Genomic DNA, 21882 nt, shown 5'->3' with positions numbered 1-21882 from the left:
CATAATATAGACGTGCACATTTTTGTGTTTGCCATTAAACTCTGTGCGCTTTATTCCTGTTGGCTCTTAGCACTACTGATACAACAAAGGTAATCAACTCGTCCCATTTTATGTTATATCCGCATAACAAACAATATAACATGTCAGTCCAAAACTCACGTTACTTTCTCTGTGTAGTCCGGTTTTCCTGACAGGTTTCCAGTACGCCACTACTATGTGAAATTCCTCGTAACTTCGTCAACAGCTCATTATTATTATCGTTATTATTATTATTATTATTATTATTATTAGTATTATGTGTTTACATGTCTCTATCTATCTATATATCTACATATACATATATATATATATATATATATATATATATATATATATATATATATATAGAGTGAGAGAGAGAGAGAGAGAGAGAGAGATAGATAGATAGATAGATAGATAGATATAAGCATCGTTTTCATGCAAACTCAGTTACACAGCCTAAGACATCTTTTAGTGAAATCTCCATACACATATGACCATTCATGAAAGGGGAGTGATAATAGCAAGATTTTGAATCTGGCCAACGTTGTGACTGTACTAGACGTCCGATAGAAACGATTTTCATTTACTACTAACTAATCGTCATGATAAGACTATGGTTTAAAACCCCAGTTTGATATGACCACCCATTCAGGATAAATGGCGACAACAAGATTGAGCTTGCTGTGTTCAATGTCTCAATTTAATTTAGGACCAAATAGATCATGGGGTCAATGTGCTTTTAATGTTTAATGCGAATTCTACATTGCAAGTATCATAAATACAAACCTAGGTTGCCGTGGATGGATATCGAAACCGATAGCCATGCGATGTAAAACCGATATACTGTCAAGTGAAAGAGTGAACTGTAAGGAAATTAACCCACCAGAAGGCACAGAAAGAAATAGTTGTGTTTTCGTCACTGACGAAAAGAGTCTGTCTGTCTGTCTGTCTGTCTGTCTCTGTCTCTCTCTTTATATATATATATATATATATATATATATATATATATATATATATATATATATATATATATAATTCCAATTATTATGAATTGACCGCCTTTTCTATAATTTGATTCGCTGTAAACGGTCACGTGATACTGACCTGGATTTGTTTTTTACACATCGAAAAATTCAGCGGACTATTTTAATTTTGATTCCACAGTCCTTTGATGTTAAGTTTTATTTATATCAGCACCTTACACAAAGATAATAATAAGACCCCACCCAACGGTGATTTCCGAACATAATTTACTAACTCCAGTTTAACATCGCCATTAAAAGTTAAAGCATTCTAGTTGTACAGACCCTCCTGCGCACCAATACTCGCCCCTTATGCAAAGAAGGTATATAGCAGGCATTACAAGTCAATCTTGTTTCCGCAGCTGTTAATAAATGTCGGGGTCATATGTCAAGCAAAGGGACTCTATTTCGCTTTTGAAAGATCGAAATGCCTAGAAATTAACAACAATTCTAGCTATAACTCGTGCCATACCCAAGCGTAATTTTAGAAACCAAATGGAAAAGCCTGATATAAATATCATAACAATTGTTATATTAAAATAATTATCATAACAATATATCATCAGCCAGACAGACTATGACGCTCTAAACTATATTATTGTATAAGGAATCGTCCACGAATAGCTTGCGACATAGGACTATGTATTGTGTCTCAGTTGAAAGGCTAATAAAAGAAAACTTTGATCTACATAGAAGCGAATGCTTTGTTGACGACATTTGCTGATCGGATGCAAGAAAGGACTTAAATTGGAAGTATATCGATTAAATTTTTATGGTTGGGTTTTCATTGCTGTGTAAACCGTACCCGATCACTCACAAAGTTAATATAAAGTCCTTCTGAATTTAGTCAGTTTGTGAGTGGTTAGGTAAAATTTGCCCATCGATAAATACATAACAATGAGCATGTAAACGTATTATACATATATATCTGAAAGGCGAGGTTCATTATTTTTTGTTTTACCTGCACAGGACTGAAGTCTCACTGTTGATGTAGAACTTGGTTCCGTAGGACTGTAGCTTTCAGATTTGGAGCTCAAATGGCCTCCTCTCGTTTCCTTTTCATAGTCTGCAAAACTCTTCCTCTGTTCCGGTTCCCAGGTGCATGGCATCTCCTCAGAGGTGGAGTTCTCTGCATATCAAAATAAAAAGAATTGCATCACTTTTCCTTGTCGTCCCTATTTAAACTTTATAAAAAGGAATAATTGATAATTCCAAGAAATTAATCTACTAGTTGAAGTCTTTCAACATAAATATGATTTTCATCAGATGATTGATGCATGCAGTAGCGTTGAAAATGGTATCAATGTGACGATCCTTTAGGCTGTATTAGAAGCACCACTTTCGTTTAAGTCCAACAAGAGGATTAGATGAATGTGCTTGTAAAATTTCATGTTAATCATCCAAAATATATATTTTAAGAACTGATGGGAGATATGAATTTTGACTAAATTCTATGAAATAATATTTAGTAGAGAGAGTCAGACAGGCACACAGACATAAAGACATAATTTCACCCACCACAAACCATAAACAGTTACATGTATGATTTTTGATTACTGATTACCAAAAAGTTAGTATCTATCTATCTATCTATCTATCCATATATATATATATATATATATATATATATATATATATATGCGAATTTTTTCAGGAATCGCCAACTGTTTGGAACCGCTGTGCCAGGTCCGCTCGACTGCAGTGTGCTCCGTGCAAAATTAGATGCTTCCGTCTATTACAATTATCGTTCTATCACATACAATACACAACTACAAGTCGTACCGCTGGTCTTTCCAAAGGGTTCTTCGTACAACACTTGTCGTGGTGCCAAATAAATTTCCGTCCGCGGATTTTGTTGGGGTATCGAATTCGAAATGTGCTTTCTAGTTTCCTCCGCCCGTCCGTACATGTTTTCGATAAACATTCCCGTTTTCTGTTTCGGGACGCAGATCAAGTCGTTCAAGGGGGAGTTCTCTGAATGTGAAATTTATAATAAAATAATGCAATATTATTTTCCCTTAATCTTTATACAAATGAATCATTGCATATGAAAACAAACGAATTTTTTCAGTTAAAACCCCCCTTTAAAGATGACAATCTATTCAGAAAGAGTGGTGTCACCAATATGTTCAATATGGCCGCTGTGATCGGATTTTCGTTAGGAACAATTAACCATAGGATGTCTGTATTAAAGTTTTACGGCAATCGTAAAATGAATTTAGAAGGCTTAACTGTATCTAACTTGTGTTAAAGTACTGACTAGGCGGGTCGAATTTGAATGAGATCAATTGATGTTTCAAAACCACTTGATTATTAACAGTATGTAGAGATTTTGCTTTTGAGTAACAAGTTAATGTAAATACAATATTTAAAATGATCTTAGAAATATGATTTTGACAGAGAGAGACAAAAAAAAGAGACAGAGAAAATTTCCAAAAGCAAAAGATATATATATATATATATATATATATATATATATATATATATATATATATATATATATATATATATATAAATATAATATATATATATATATATATATATATATATATATATATATATATATATATATATATATATATATATATATATATATATATATATATATATATATAACGAACCCGTGACCCAAGCATTGTAATATATGTACTCAACAAAACGAACTGTCAAATAAGGAGAACTGTACCCGCTAAAGGACGCAAAATGTGTATGTGTAAGTCTTGGAATACCGTAAAGTGAATATCTTTCAAATCTTTTATCACACACACACACACGTATATATATATATATATATATATATATATATATATATATATATATATATATATATATATATATATATATATATATATATTGAACGTATTTCCGCCTGTAGATTGCAGGTGGTGAATTTAGAAGGACCTTTCTTGTTTACGCTTCGCAGTCGGACAGTAAGCCCTCAACATCCATTCCTTGTTGAATGACGCAGAATAGTTCCTCTGCATCCTCTGAATGTTACAATAGGAAACATACACATATCTTTCGGCTTTTCCTTATTTTAAAAGTTATGAAAAATTAATCACTGCTAATACCAGAAAAAGAGAATATAATTAACACATATAGCGGAAGACATCCGAGCTGCATGCGCTTCATTTAGGACCAACGCGACTTCATAAGAGGCCTTCCAGCAAAAATCTTATTTTGATATCACAATCCATTCATTCAGAATGTCGATGAAAAATTATCGATAACTGCCACCGTGGTGCGCTAATTGGATATCTGAGCAGCACCATTTCCCACTTATGGCCATCTAGACCATGGGGTTAATGTGTTTGCAAAGTTTCATGGCAATCCTATAAATACTATAGGCCAATAGGCAAGTAATTAATGTTTTAAATGTACAGACGGATGAAAGAAACAAAAGATTATCACCTAACCTATACTGATCCGTGTATATGTCACAGGCAGAGCTAAATAAATTACCTTATAGCGATATATTTCTAAAAGCAACTTTTCCTTGGCTTGTTTAAACAAATTCATTGAGAACCGATCGGATACATGAAAATGGATTAAATTCTCCGAAATAATATATGTTTGAGAGAGAGAGAGAGAGATAGAGAATCAACCTTTTTCGTCTTTAATTGCCGTTCAAAACGAAATTGAGACTATAGGACAGCAGACATTTTATCAAAGTCAGTTGTTCAGGAAATAAGAAAGGCAGCAGACCTAGGCTGTCACGAGCGGATATAGAACTAGTGATCCTTGCATTGTAAATATGATTCTCTTAATTAAATGAAAGTAAGAGAGAGGGGGACTTAACCCGCTATAGGGCGCAAAAATGTACATGTATGATGTATGGACTAGCGACAAAAGTATATAGCTTAAACACCACTTCCTTAAAGATATATATATATATATATATATATATATATATATATATATATATATATATATATAAGTGTGTGTGTGTGTGGTTCAGAAATTTGCAACCTTTTAAAACTGAGAGTCATATTCTTTAATTTAGTTATCTTAGTCTGTGCATACAATAAAAAGTACTACTTTGTATTACGCGCTTTTCAAAAGGGTCCAGTGTGGAACTTTTCGCGCGTTGTAGAAACAATTTCTTTCCATTGTAACTTATCAGGTGAAGAATACAAAAGTTACTTTGTAGTTGACTGTTACCGACAAAACAATGTGTCCTACTCAAATTTTAGTTTGCTTTTTTGGAATGCAGAACAAGTGTGCGGAGACTGGTTTATCTGAATGTTAAATAAACCCAATATGCATATATTTCGGTAGTGACAGTCCTGGCAAAAATATAAAAGCACAGATAGTTTTGAGCACAAAAAAGAAACAATCCAAATTCACAAAAAAGTTAACTTCAAAAAAATATTCATGCAGTGTGTAAATTGATCGCTACCATAGACTTGCCTATGTATACTGGCCACTACCATAATGACTGGCCTATTTGAGTACATTCCTTTGGAGGAATTTTATCTTCGTGTCCACAATTACTGAAGAGTACTACGAAACTGAGGTTTGTTCCCATTGACCGACCACGACTGAATTACGTGGGTACTTATGTATGTACAGTCAAAATTACAAGTGAACAGCAGACAAAATTCATATAGAGACTGAATGGTCATGGTTGGTAGAGACGAGGACGAGTGAAAATACCGCAAAGTTAGCCAGTTCGGCACAACCAGCAAGTTTGCACTTCAAATCAAGATTTATTCTATATCAGGCAATCAATCACATAATATAGACGTGCACATTTTTGTGTTTGCCATTAAACTCTGTGCGCTTTATTCCTGTTGGCTCTTAGCACTACTGATACAACAAAGGTAATCAACTCGTCCCATTTTATGTTATATCCGCATAACAAACAATATAACATGTCAGTCCAAAACTCACGTTACTTTCTCTGTGTAGTCCGGTTTTCCTGACAGGTTTCCAGTACGCCACTACTATGTGAAATTCCTCGTAACTTCGTCAACAGCTCATTATTATTATCGTTATTATTATTATTATTATTATTAGTATTAGTATTATGTGTTTACATGTCTCTATCTATCTATATATCTACATATATATATATATATATATATATATATATATATATATATATATATATATATATATAGAGTGAGAGAGAGAGAGAGAGAGAGAGAGATAGATAGATAGATAGATAGATAGATATAAGCATCGTTTTCATGCAAACTCAGTTACACAGCCTAAGACATCTTTTAGTGAAATCTCCATACACATATGACCATTCATGAAAGGGGAGTGATAATAGCAAGATTTTGAATCTGGCCAACGTTGTGACTGTACTAGACGTCCGATAGAAACGATTTTCATTTACTACTAACTAATCGTCATGATAAGACTATGGTTTAAAACCCCAGTTTGATATGACCACCCATTCAGGATAAATGGCGACAACAAGATTGAGCTTGCTGTGTTCAATGTCTCAATTTAATTTAGGACCAAATAGATCATGGGGTCAATGTGCTTTTAATGTTTAATGCGAATTCTACATTGCAAGTATCATAAATACAAACCTAGGTTGCCGTGGATGGATATCGAAACCGATAGCCATGCGATGTAAAACCGATATACTGTCAAGTGAAAGAGTGAACTGTAAGGAAATTAACCCACCAGAAGGCACAGAAAGAAATAGTTGTGTTTTCGTCACTGATGAAAAGAGTCTGTCTGTCTGTCTGTCTGTCTGTCTCTGTCTCTCTCTTTATATATATATATATATATATATATATATATAATATATATATATATATATATATATATATATATATAATTCCAATTATTATGAATTGACCGCCTTTTCTATAATTTGATTCGCTGTAAACGGTCACGTGATACTGACCTGGATTTGTTTTTTACACATCGAAAAATTCAGCGGACTATTTTAATTTTGATTCCACAGTCCTTTGATGTTAAGTTTTATTTATATCAGCACCTTACACAAAGATAATAATAAGACCCCACCCAACGGTGATTTCCGAACATAATTTACTAACTCCAGTTTAACATCGCCATTAAAAGTTAAAGCATTCTAGTTGTACAGACCCTCCTGCGCACCAATACTCGCCCCTTATGCAAAGAAGGTATATAGCAGGCATTACAAGTCAATCTTGTTTCCGCAGCTGTTAATAAATGTCGGGGTCATATGTCAAGCAAAGGGACTCTATTTCGCTTTTGAAAGATCGAAATGCCTAGAAATTAACAACAATTCTAGCTATAACTCGTGCCATACCCAAGCGTAATTTTAGAAACCAAATGGAAAAGCCTGATATAAATATCATAACAATTGTTATATTAAAATAATTATCATAACAATATATCATCAGCCAGACAGACTATGACGCTCTAAACTATATTATTGTATAAGGAATCGTCCACGAATAGCTTGCGACATAGGACTATGTATTGTGTCTCAGTTGAAAGGCTAATAAAAGAAAACTTTGATCTACATAGAAGCGAATGCTTTGTTGACGACATTTGCTGATCGGATGCAAGAAAGGACTTAAATTGGAAGTATATCGATTAAATTTTTATGGTTGGGTTTTCATTGCTGTGTAAACCGTACCCGATCACTCACAAAGTTAATATAAAGTCCTTCTGAATTTAGTCAGTTTGTGAGTGGTTAGGTAAAATTTGCCCATCGATAAATACATAACAATGAGCATGTAAACGTATTATACATATATATCTGAAAGGCGAGGTTCATTATTTTTTGTTTTACCTGCACAGGACTGAAGTCTCACTGTTGATGTAGAACTTGGTTCCGTAGGACTGTAGCTTTCAGATTTGGAGCTCAAATGGCCTCCTCTCGTTTCCTTTTCATAGTCTGCAAAACTCTTCCTCTGTTCCGGTTCCCAGGTGCATGGCATCTCCTCAGAGGTGGAGTTCTCTGCATATCAAAATAAAAAGAATTGCATCACTTTTCCTTGTCGTCCCTATTTAAACTTTATAAAAAGGAATAATTGATAATTCCAAGAAATTAATCTACTAGTTGAAGTCTTTCAACATAAATATGATTTTCATCAGATGATTGATGCATGCAGTAGCGTTGAAAATGGTATCAATGTGACGATCCTTTAGGCTGTATTAGAAGCACCACTTTCGTTTAAGTCCAACAAGAGGATTAGATGAATGTGCTTGTAAAATTTCATGTTAATCATCCAAAATATATATTTTAAGAACTGATGGGAGATATGAATTTTGACTAAATTCTATGAAATAATATTTAGTAGAGAGAGTCAGACAGGCACACAGACATAAAGACATAATTTCACCCACCACAAACCATAAACAGTTACATGTATGATTTTTGATTACTGATTACCAAAAAGTTAGTATCTATCTATCTATCTATCTATCCATATATATATATATATATATATATATATATATATATATATATATATATATATATATATATATGCGAATTTTTTCAGGAATCGCCAACTGTTTGGAACCGCTGTGCCAGGTCCGCTCGACTGCAGTGTGCTCCGTACAAAATTAGATGCTTCCGTCTATTACAATTATCGTTCTATCACATACAATACACAACTACAAGTCGTACCGCTGGTCTTTCCAAAGGGTTCTTCGTACAACACTTGTCGTGGTGCCAAATAAATTTCCGTCCGCGGATTTTGTTGGGGTATCGAATTCGAAATGTGCTTTCTAGTTTCCTCCGCCCGTCCGTACATGTTTTCGATAAACATTCCCGTTTTCTGTTTCGGGACGCAGATCAAGTCGTTCAAGGGGGAGTTCTCTGAATGTGAAATTTATAATAAAATAATGCAATATTATTTTCCCTTAATCTTTATACAAATAAATCATTGCATATGAAAACAAACGAATTTTTTCAGTTAAAACCCCCCTTTAAAGATGACAATCTATTCAGAAAGAGTGGTGTCACCAATATGTTCAATATGGCCGCTGTGATCGGATTTTCGTTAGGAACAATTAACCATAGGATGTCTGTATTAAAGTTTTACGGCAATCGTAAAATGAATTTAGAAGGCTTAACTGTATCTAACTTGTGTTAAAGTACTGACTAGGCGGGTCGAATTTGAATGAGATCAATTGATGTTTCAAAACCACTTGATTATTAACAGTATGTAGAGATTTTGCTTTTGAGTAACAAGTTAATGTAAATACAATATTTAAAATGATCTTAGAAATATGATTTTGACAGAGAGAGACAAAAAAAAGAGACAGAGAAAATTTCCAAAAGCAAAAGATATATATATATATATATATATATATATATATATATATATATATATATATATATATATATATATATATATATATATATATATATATATATATATATATATATATATATATATATATATATATATATATATATATATATATATATATATATATATATATATATATATATATAACGAACCCGTGACCCAAGCATTGTAATATATGTACTCAACAAAACGAACTGTCAAATAAGGAGAACTGTACCCGCTAAAGGACGCAAAATGTGTATGTGTAAGTCTTGGAATACCGTAAAGTGAATATCTTTCAAATCTTTTATCACACACACACACACGTATATATATATATATATATATATATATATATATATATATATATATATATATATATATATATATATATATATATATATATATATTGAACGTATTTCCGCCTGTAGATTGCAGGTGGTGAATTTAGAAGGACCTTTCTTGTTTACGCTTCGCAGTCGGACAGTAAGCCCTCAACATCCATTCCTTGTTGAATGACGCAGAATAGTTCCTCTGCATCCTCTGAATGTTACAATAGGAAACATACACATATCTTTCGGCTTTTCCTTATTTTAAAAGTTATGAAAAATTAATCACTGCTAATACCAGAAAAAGAGAATATAATTAACACATATAGCGGAAGACATCCGAGCTGCATGCGCTTCATTTAGGACCAACGCGACTTCATAAGAGGCCTTCCAGCAAAAATCTTATTTTGATATCACAATCCATTCATTCAGAATGTCGATGAAAAATTATCGATAACTGCCACCGTGGTGCGCTAATTGGATATCTGAGCAGCACCATTTCCCACTTATGGCCATCTAGACCATGGGGTTAATGTGTTTGCAAGGTTTCATGGCAATCCTATAAATACTATAGGCCAATAGGCAAGTAATTAATGTTTTAAATGTACAGACGGATGAAAGAAACAAAAGATTATCACCTAACCTATACTGATCCGTGTATATGTCACAGGCAGAGCTAAATAAATTACCTTATAGCGATATATTTCTAAAAGCAACTTTTCCTTGGCTTGTTTAAACAAATTCATTGAGAACCGATCGGATACATGAAAATGGATTAAATTCTCCGAAATAATATATGTTTGAGAGAGAGAGAGAGAGATAGAGAATCAACCTTTTTCGTCTTTAATTGCCGTTCAAAACGAAATTGAGACTATAGGACAGCAGACATTTTATCAAAGTCAGTTGTTCAGGAAATAAGAAAGGCAGCAGACCTAGGCTGTCACGAGCGGATATAGAACTAGTGATCCTTGCATTGTAAATATGATTCTCTTAACTAAATGAAAGTAAGAGAGAGGGGGACTTAACCCGCTATAGGGCGCAAAAATGTACATGTATGATGTATGGACTAGCGACAAAAGTATATAGCTTAAACACCACTTCCTTAAAGATATATATATATATATATATATATATATATATATATATATATATATATATATATATATATATATATAAGTGTGTGTGTGTGTGGTTCAGAAATTTGCAACCTTTTAAAACTGAGAGTCATATTCTTTAATTTAGTTATCTTAGTCTGTGCATACAATAAAAAGTACTACTTTGTATTACGCGCTTTTCAAAAGGGTCCAGTGTGGAACTTTTCGCGCGTTGTAGAAACAATTTCTTTCCATTGTAACTTATCAGGTGAAGAATACAAAAGTTACTTTGTAGTTCACTGTTACCGACAAAACAATGTGTCCTACTCAAATTTTAGTTTGCTTTTTTGGAATGCAGAACAAGTGTGCGGAGACTGGTTTATCTGAATGTTAAATAAACCCAATATGCATATATTTCGGTAGTGACAGTCCTGGCAAAAATATAAAAGCACAGATAGTTTTGAGCACAAAAAAGAAACAATCCAAATTCACAAAAAAGTTAACTTCAAAAAAATATTCATGCAGTGTGTAAATTGATCGCTACCATAGACTTGCCTATGTATACTGGCCACTACCATAATGACTGGCCTATTTGAGTACATTCCTTTGGAGGAATTTTATCTTCGTGTCCACAATTACTGAAGAGTACTACGAAACTGAGGTTTGTTCCCATTGACCGACCACGACTGAATTACGTGGGTACTTATGTATGTACAGTCAAAATTACAAGTGAACAGCAGACAAAATTCATATAGAGACTGAATGGTCATGGTTGGTAGAGACGAGGACGAGTGAAAATACCGCAAAGTTAGCCAGTTCGGCACAACCAGCAAGTTTGCACTTCAAATCAAGATTTATTCTATATCAGGCAATCAATCACATAATATAGACGTGCACATTTTTGTGTTTGCCATTAAACTCTGTGCGCTTTATTCCTGTTGGCTCTTAGCACTACTGATACAACAAAGGTAATCAACTCGTCCCATTTTATGTTATATCCGCATAACAAACAATATAACATGTCAGTCCAAAACTCACGTTACTTTCTCTGTGTAGTCCGGTTTTCCTGACAGGTTTCCAGTACGCCACTACTATGTGAAATTCCTCGTAACTTCGTCAACAGCTCATTATTATTATCGTTATTATTATTATTATTATTATTAGTATTATGTGTTTACATGTCTCTATCTATCTATATATCTACATATATATATATATATATATATATATATATATATATATATATATATATATATAGAGTGAGAGAGAGAGAGAGAGAGATAGGTAGATAGATAGATAGATAGATAGATAGATAGATAGATATAAGCATCGTTTTCATGCAAACTCAGTTACACAGCCTAAGACATCTTTTAGTGAAATCTCCATACACATATGACCATTCATGAAAGGGGAGTGATAATAGCAAGATTTTGAATCTGGCCAACGTTGTGACTGTACTAGACGTCCGATAGAAACGATTTTCATTTACTACTAACTAATCGTCATGATAAGACTATGGTTTAAAACCCCAGTTTGATATGACCACCCATTCAGGATAAATGGCGACAACAAGATTGAGCTTGCTGTGTTCAATGTCTCAATTTAATTTAGGACCAAATAGATCATGGGGTCAATGTGCTTTTAATGTTTAATGCGAATTCTACATTGCAAGTATCATAAATACAAACCTAGGTTGCCGTGGATGGATATCGAAACCGATAGCCATGCGATGTAAAACCGATATACTGTCAAGTGAAAGAGTGAACTGTAAGGAAATTAACCCACCAGAAGGCACAGAAAGAAATAGTTGTGTTTTCGTCACTGACGAAAAGAGTCTGTCTGTCTGTCTGTCTGTCTGTCTCTGTCTCTCTCTTTATATATATATATATATATATATATATATATATATATATATATATATATATATATATAATTCCAATTATTATGAATTGACCGCCTTTTCTATAATTTGATTCGCTGTAAACGGTCACGTGATACTGACCTGGATTTGTTTTTTACACATCGAAAAATTCAGCGGACTATTTTAATTTTGATTCCACAGTCCTTTGATGTTAAGTTTTATTTATATCAGCACCTTACACAAAGATAATAATAAGACCCCACCCAACGGTGATTTCCGAACATAATTTACTAACTCCAGTTTAACATCGCCATTAAAAGTTAAAGCATTCTAGTTGTACAGACCCTCCTGCGCACCAATACTCGCCCCTTATGCAAAGAAGGTATATAGCAGGCATTACAAGTCAATCTTGTTTCCGCAGCTGTTAATAAATGTCGGGGTCATATGTCAAGCAAAGGGACTCTATTTCGCTTTTGAAAGATCGAAATGCCTAGAAATTAACAACAATTCTAGCTATAACTCGTGCCATACCCAAGCGTAATTTTAGAAACCAAATGGAAAAGCCTGATATAAATATCATAACAATTGTTATATTAAAATAATTATCATAACAATATATCATCAGCCAGACAGACTATGACGCTCTAAACTATATTATTGTATAAGGAATCGTCCACGAATAGCTTGCGACATAGGACTATGTATTGTGTCTCAGTTGAAAGGCTAATAAAAGAAAACTTTGATCTACATAGAAGCGAATGCTTTGTTGACGACATTTGCTGATCGGATGCAAGATAGGACTTAAATTGGAAGTATATCGATTAAATTTTTATGGTTGGGTTTTCATTGCTGTGTAAACCGTACCCGATCACTCACAAAGTTAATATAAAGTCCTTCTGAATTTAGTCAGTTTGTGAGTGGTTAGGTAAAATTTGCCCATCGATAAATACATAACAATGAGCATGTAAACGTATTATACATATATATCTGAAAGGCGAGGTTCATTATTTTTTGTTTTACCTGCACAGGACTGAAGTCTCACTGTTGATGTAGAACTTGGTTCCGTAGGACTGTAGCTTTCAGATTTGGAGCTCAAATGGCCTCCTCTCGTTTCCTTTTCATAGTCTGCAAAACTCTTCCTCTGTTCCGGTTCCCAGGTGCATGGCATCTCCTCAGAGGTGGAGTTCTCTGCATATCAAAATAAAAAGAATTGCATCACTTTTCCTTGTCGTCCCTATTTAAACTTTATAAAAAGGAATAATTGATAATTCCAAGAAATTAATCTACTAGTTGAAGTCTTTCAACATAAATATGATTTTCATCAGATGATTGATGCATGCAGTAGCGTTGAAAATGGTATCAATGTGACGATCCTTTAGGCTGTATTAGAAGCACCACTTTCGTTTAAGTCCAACAAGACCATTAGATGAATGTGCTTGTAAAATTTCATGTTAATCATCCAAAATATATATTTTAAGAACTGATGGGAGATATGAATTTTGACTAAATTCTATGAAATAATATTTAGTAGAGAGAGTCAGACAGGCACACAGACATAAAGACATAATTTCACCCACCACAAACCATAAACAGTTACATGTATGATTTTTGATTACTGATTACCAAAAAGTTAGTATCTATCTATCTATCTATCTATCCATATATATATATATATATATATATATATATATATATGCGAATTTTTTCAGGAATCGCCAACTGTTTGGAACCGCTGTGCCAGGTCCGCTCGACTGCAGTGTGCTCCGTACAAAATTAGATGCTTCCGTCTATTACAATTATCGTTCTATCACATACAATACACAACTACAAGTCGTACCGCTGGTCTTTCCAAAGGGTTCTTCGTACAACACTTGTCGTGGTGCCAAATAAATTTCCGTCCGCGGATTTTGTTGGGGTATCGAATTCGAAATGTGCTTTCTAGTTTCCTCCGCCCGTCCGTACATGTTTTCGATAAACATTCCCGTTTTCTGTTTCGGGACGCAGATCAAGTCGTTCAAGGGGGAGTTCTCTGAATGTGAAATTTATAATAAAATAATGCAATATTATTTTCCCTTAATCTTTATACAAATGAATCATTGCATATGAAAACAAACGAATTTTTTCAGTTAAAACCCCCCTTTAAAGATGACAATCTATTCAGAAAGAGTGGTGTCACCAATATGTTCAATATGGCCGCTGTGATCGGATTTTCGTTAGGAACAATTAACCATAGGATGTCTGTATTAAAGTTTTACGGCAATCGTAAAATGAATTTAGAAGGCTTAACTGTATCTAACTTGTGTTAAAGTACTGACTAGGCGGGTCGAATTTGAATGAGATCAATTGATGTTTCAAAACCACTTGATTATTAACAGTATGTAGAGATTTTGCTTTTGAGTAACAAGTTAATGTAAATACAATATTTAAAATGATCTTAGAAATATGATTTTGACAGAGAGAGACAAAAAAAAGAGACAGAGAAAATTTCCAAAAGCAAAAGATATATATATATATATATATATATATATATATATATATATATATATATATATATATATATATATAAATATATATATATATATATATATATATATATATATATATATATATATATATATATATATATATATATATATATATATATATACGAACCCGTGACCCAAGCATTGTAATATATGTACTCAACAAAACGAACTGTCAAATAAGGAGAACTGTACCCGCTAAAGGACGCAAAATGTGTATGTGTAAGTCTTGGAATACCGTAAAGTGAATATCTTTCAAATCTTTTATCACACACACACACACGTATATATATATATATATATATATATATATATATATATATATATATATATATATATATATATATATATATATATATATATTGAACGTATTTCCGCCTGTAGATTGCAGGTGGTGAATTTAGAAGGACCTTTCTTGTTTACGCTTCGCAGTCGGACAGTAAGCCCTCAACATCCATTCCTTGTTGAATGACGCAGAATAGTTCCTCTGCATCCTCTGAATGTTACAATAGGAAACATACACATATCTTTCGGCTTTTCCTTATTTTAAAAGTTATGAAAAATTAATCACTGCTAATACCAGAAAAAGAGAATATAATTAACACATATAGCGGAAGACATCCGAGCTGCATGCGCTTCATTTAGGACCAACGCGACTTCATAAGAGGCCTTCCAGCAAAAATCTTATTTTGATATCACAATCCATTCATTCAGAATGTCGATGAAAAATTATCGATAACTGCCACCGTGGTGCGCTAATTGGATATCTGAGCAGCACCATTTCCCACTTATGGCCATCTAGACCATGGGGTTAATGTGTTTGCAAGGTTTCATGGCAATCCTATAAATACTATAGGCCAATAGGCAAGTAATTAATGTTTTAAATGTACAGACGGATGAAAGAAACAAAAGATTATCACCTAACCTATACTGATCCGTGTATATGTCACAGGCAGAGCTAAATAAATTACCTTATAGCGATATATTTCTAAAAGCAACTTTTCCTTGGCTTGTTTAAACAAATTCATTGAGAACCGATCGGATACATGAAAATGGATTAAATTCTCCGAAATAATATATGTTTGAGAGAGAGAGAGAGAGATAGAGAATCAACCTTTTTCGTCTTTAATTACGTTCAAAACGAAATTGAGACTATAGGACAGCAGACATTTTATCAAAGTCAGTTGTTCAGGAAATAAGAAAGGCAGCAGACCTAGGCTGTCACGAGCGGATATAGAACTAGTGATCCTTGCATTGTAAATATGATTCTCTTAATTAAATGAAAGTAAGAGAGAGGGGGACTTAACCCGCTATAGGGCGCAAAAATGTACATGTATGATGTATGGACTAGCGACAAAAGTATATAGCTTAAACACCACTTCCTTAAAGATATATATATATATATATATATATATATATATATATATATATATATATATATATATATATATATATATATATATATATATAAGTGTGTGTGTGTGTGGTTCAGAAATTTGCAACCTTTTAAAACTGAGAGTCATATTCTTTAATTTAGTTATCTTAGTCTGTGCATACAATAAAAAGTACTACTTTGTATTACGCGCTTTTCAAAAGGGTCCAGTGTGGAACTTTTCGCGCGTTGTAGAAACAATTTCTTTCCATTGTAACTTATCAGGTGAAGAATACAAAAGTTACTTTGTAGTTCACTGTTACCGACAAAACAATGTGTCCTACTCAAATTTTAGTTTGCTTTTTTGGAATGCAGAACAAGTGTGCGGAGACTGGTTTATCTGAATGTTAAATAAACCCAATATGCATATATTTCGGTAGTGACAGTCCTGGCAAAAATATAAAAGCACAGATAGTTTTGAGCACAAAAAAAAAACAATCCAAATTCACAAAAAAGTTAACTTCAAAAAAATATTCATGCAGTGTGTAAATTGATCGCTACCATAGACTTGCCTATGTATACTGGCCACTACCATAATGACTGGCCTATTTGAGTACATTCCTTTGGAGGAATTTTATCTTCGTGTCCACAATTACTGAAGAGTACTACGAAACTGAGGTTTGTTCCCATTGACCGACCACGACTGAATTACGTGGGTACTTATGTATGTACAGTCAAAATTACAAGTGAACAGCAGACAAAATTCATATAGAGACTGAATGGTCATGGTTGGTAGAGACGAGGACGAGTGAAAATACCGCAAAGTTAGCCAGTTCGGCACAACCAGCAAGTTTGCACTTCAAATCAAGATTTATTCTATATCAGGCAATCAATCACATAATATAGACGTGCACATTTTTGTGTTTGCCATTAAACTCTGTGCGCTTTATTCCTGTTGGCTCTTAGCACTACTGATACAACAAAGGTAATCAACTCGTCCCATTTTATGTTATATCCGCATAACAAACAATATAACATGTCAGTCCAAAACTCACGTTACTTTCTCTGTGTAGTCCGGTTTTCCTGACAGGTTTCCAGTACGCCACTACTATGTGAAATTCCTCGTAACTTCGTCAACAGCTCATTATTATTATCGTTATTATTATTATTATTATTATTATTATTAGTATTATGTGTTTACATGTCTCTATCTATCTATATATCTACATATATATATATATATATATATATATATATATATATATATATATATATATATAGAGTGAGAGAGAGAGAGAGAGAGAGAGAGATAGATAGATAGATAGATAGATAGATATAAGCATCGTTTTCATGCAAACTCAGTTACACAGCCTAAGACATCTTTTAGTGAAATCTCCATACACATATGACCATTCATGAAAGGGGAGTGATAATAGCAAGATTTTGAATCTGGCCAACGTTGTGACTGTACTAGACGTCCGATAGAAACGATTTTCATTTACTACTAACTAATCGTCATGATAAGACTATGGTTTAAAACCCCAGTTTGATATGACCACCCATTCAGGATAAATGGCGACAACAAGATTGAGCTTGCTGTGTTCAATGTCTCAATTTAATTTAGGACCAAATAGATCATGGGGTCAATGTGCTTTTAATGTTTAATGCGAATTCTACATTGCAAGTATCATAAATACAAACCTAGGTTGCCGTGGATGGATATCGAAACCGATAGCCATGCGATGTAAAACCGATATACTGTCAAGTGAAAGAGTGAACTGTAAGGAAATTAACCCACCAGAAGGCACAGAAAGAAATAGTTGTGTTTTCGTCACTGACGAAAAGAGTCTGTCTGTCTGTCTGTCTGTCTGTCTCTGTCTCTCTCTTTATATATATATATATATATATATATATATATATATATATATATATATATATATATATATAATTCCAATTATTATGAATTGACCGCCTTTTCTATAATTTGATTCGCTGTAAACGGTCACGTGATACTGACCTGGATTTGTTTTTTACACATCGAAAAATTCAGCGGACTATTTTAATTTTGATTCCACAGTCCTTTGATGTTAAGTTTTATTTATATCAGCACCTTACACAAAGATAATAATAAGACCCCACCCAACGGTGATTTCCGAACATAATTTACTAACTCCAGTTTAACATCGCCATTAAAAGTTAAAGCATTCTAGTTGTACAGACCCTCCTGCGCACCAATACTCGCCCCTTATGCAAAGAAGGTATATAGCAGGCATTACAAGTCAATCTTGTTTCCGCAGCTGTTAATAAATGTCGGGGTCATATGTCAAGCAAAGGGACTCTATTTCGCTTTTGAAAGATCGAAATGCCTAGAAATTAACAACAATTCTAGCTATAACTCGTGCCATACCCAAGCGTAATTTTAGAAACCAAATGGAAAAGCCTGATATAAATATCATAACAATTGTTATATTAAAATAATTATCATAACAATATATCATCAGCCAGACAGACTATGACGCTCTAAACTATATTATTGTATAAGGAATCGTCCACGAATAGCTTGCGACATAGGACTATGTATTGTGTCTCAGTTGAAAGGCTAATAAAAGAAAACTTTGATCTACATAGAAGCGAATGCTTTGTTGACGACATTTGCTGATCGGATGCAAGAAAGGACTTAAATTGGAAGTATATCGATTAAATTTTTATGGTTGGGTTTTCATTGCTGTGTAAACCGTACCCGATCACTCACAAAGTTAATATAAAGTCCTTCTGAATTTAGTCAGTTTGTGAGTGGTTAGGTAAAATTTGCCCATCGATAAATACATAACAATGAGCATGTAAACGTATTATACATATATATCTGAAAGGCGAGGTTCATTATTTTTTGTTTTACCTGCACAGGACTGAAGTCTCACTGTTGATGTAGAACTTGGTTCCGTAGGACTGTAGCTTTCAGATTTGGAGCTCAAATGGCCTCCTCTCGTTTCCTTTTCATAGTCTGCAAAACTCTTCCTCTGTTCCGGTTCCCAGGTGCATGGCATCTCCTCAGAGGTGGAGTTCTCTGCATATCAAAATAAAAAGAATTGCATCACTTTTCCTTGTCGTCCCTATTTAAACTTTATAAAAAGGAATAATTGATAATTCCAAGAAATTAATCTACTAGTTGAAGTCTTTCAACATAAATATGATTTTCATCAGATGATTGATGCATGCAGTAGCGTTGAAAATGGTATCAATGTGACGATCCTTTAGGCTGTATTAGAAGCACCACTTTCGTTTAAGTCCAACAAGAGGATTAGATGAATGTGCTTGTAAAATTTCATGTTAATCATCCAAAATATATATTTTAAGAACTGATGGGAGATATGAATTTTGACTAAATTCTATGAAATAATATTTAGTAGAGAGAGTCAGACAGGCACACAGACATAAAGACATAATTTCACCCACCACAAACCATAAACAGTTACATGTATGATTTTTGATTACTGATTACCAAAAAGTTAGTATCTATCTATCTATCTATCTATCCATATATATATATATATATATATATATATATATATATATATATATGCGAATTTTTTCAGGAATCGCCAACTGTTTGGAACCGCTGTGCCAGGTCCGCTCGACTGCAGTGTGCTCCGTGCAAAATTAGATGCTTCCGTCTATTACAATTATCGTTCTATCACATACAATACACAACTACAAGTCGTACCGCTGGTCTTTCCAAAGGGTTCTTCGTACAACACTTGTCGTGGTGCCAAATAAATTTCCGTCCGCGGATTTTGTTGGGGTATCGAATTCGAAATGTGCTTTCTAGTTTCCTCCGCCCGTCCGTACATGTTTTCGATAAACATTCCCGTTTTCTGTTTCGGGACGCAGATCAAGTCGTTCAAGGGGGAGTTCTCTGAATGTGAAATTTATAATAAAATAATGCAATATTATTTTCCCTTAATCTTTATACAAATGAATCATTGCATATGAAAACAAACGAATTTTTTCAGTTAAAACCCCCCTTTAAAGATGACAATCTATTCAGAAAGAGTGGTGTCACCAATATGTTCAATATGGCCGCTGTGATCGGATTTTCGTTAGGAACAATTAACCATAGGATGTCTGTATTAAAGTTTTACGGCAATCGTAAAATGAATTTAGAAGGCTTAACTGTATCTAACTTGTGTTAAAGTACTGACTAGGCGGGTCGAATTTGAATGAGATCAATTGATGTTTCAAAACCACTTGATTATTAACAGTATGTAGAGATTTTGCTTTTGAGTAACAAGTTAATGTAAATACAATATTTAAAATGATCTTAGAAATATGATTTTGACAGAGAGAGACAAAAAAAAGAGACAGAGAAAATTTCCAAAAGCAAAAGATATATATATATATATATATATATATATATATATATATATATATATATATATATATATATAACGAACCCGTGACCCAAGCATTGTAATATATGTACTCAACAAAACGAACTGTCAAATAAGGAGAACTGTACCCGCTAAAGGACGCAAAATGTGTATGTGTAAGTCTTGGAATACCGTAAAGTGAATATCTTTCAAATATTTTATCACACACACACACACGTATATATATATATATATATATATATATATATATTATATATATATATATATATATATATATATATATATATATATATATACATATATATATTGAACGTATTTCCGCCTGTAGATTGCAGGTGGTGAATTTAGAAGGACCTTTCTTGTTTACGCTTCGCAGTCGGACAGTAAGCCCTCAACATCCATTCCTTGTTGAATGACGCAGAATAGTTCCTCTGCATCCTCTGAATGTTACAATAGGAAACATACACATATCTTTCGGCTTTTCCTTATTTTAAAAGTTATGAAAAATTAATCACTGCTAATACCAGAAAAAGAGAATATAATTAACACATATAGCGGAAGACATCCGAGCTGCATGCGCTTCATTTAGGACCAACGCGACTTCATAAGAGGCCTTCCAGCAAAAATCTTATTTTGATATCACAATCCATTCATTCATAATGTCGATGAAAAATTATCGATAAGTGCCACCGTGGTGCGCTAATTGGATATCTGAGCAGCACCATTTCCCACTTATGGCCATCTAGACCATGGGGTTAATGTGTTTGCAAAGTTTCATGGCAATCCTATAAATACTATAGGCCAATAGGCAAGTAATTAATGTTTTAAATGTACAGACGGATGAAAGAAACAAAAGATTATCACCTAACCTATACTGATCCGTGTATATGTCACAGGCAGAGCTAAATAAATTACCTTATAGCGATATATTTCTAAAAGCAACTTTTCCTTGGCTTGTTTAAACAAATTCATTGAGAACCGATCGGATACATGAAAATGGATTAAATTCTCCGAAATA

General features: G+C 33.4%; 1 protein-coding gene across 4 annotated transcripts in view; it reads right to left on the bottom strand.

Annotated features, from left to right (window-relative positions):
- Positions 1-21882, bottom strand: part of LOC149802280 (uncharacterized) — a 101708-nt gene that overhangs the window by 66086 nt on the left and 13740 nt on the right. For all 4 annotated transcript variants that reach the window (XR_016420802.1, XM_089956707.1, XM_089956708.1 and 1 more), the window contains 8 exons: positions 20198-20389; positions 19373-19540; positions 14420-14611; positions 13603-13770; positions 8632-8823; positions 7789-7956; positions 2826-3017; positions 2005-2172 (listed from right to left, as the gene is read on the bottom strand). Coding sequence is in view for 3 of the 4 variants with exons in the window: in XM_089956707.1 (XP_089812833.1) it covers positions 2005-2172; positions 2826-3017; positions 7789-7956; positions 8632-8823; positions 13603-13770; positions 14420-14611; positions 19373-19540; positions 20198-20389 (1440 nt within the window). In the remaining variant the exon portion in view is untranslated. The remainder of the gene's footprint in view (positions 1-2004; positions 2173-2825; positions 3018-7788; positions 7957-8631; positions 8824-13602; positions 13771-14419; positions 14612-19372; positions 19541-20197; positions 20390-21882) is intronic.

This window comes from Sinohyriopsis cumingii, chromosome 4, assembly GCF_028554795.1.
Source record: "Sinohyriopsis cumingii isolate HCF-2022 chromosome 4, ASM2855479v2, whole genome shotgun sequence".
Classification (NCBI taxonomy): Eukaryota; Metazoa; Mollusca; class Bivalvia; order Unionida; family Unionidae; genus Sinohyriopsis; species Sinohyriopsis cumingii.
This window is presented reverse-complemented; position numbering and strand designations above follow the sequence as displayed.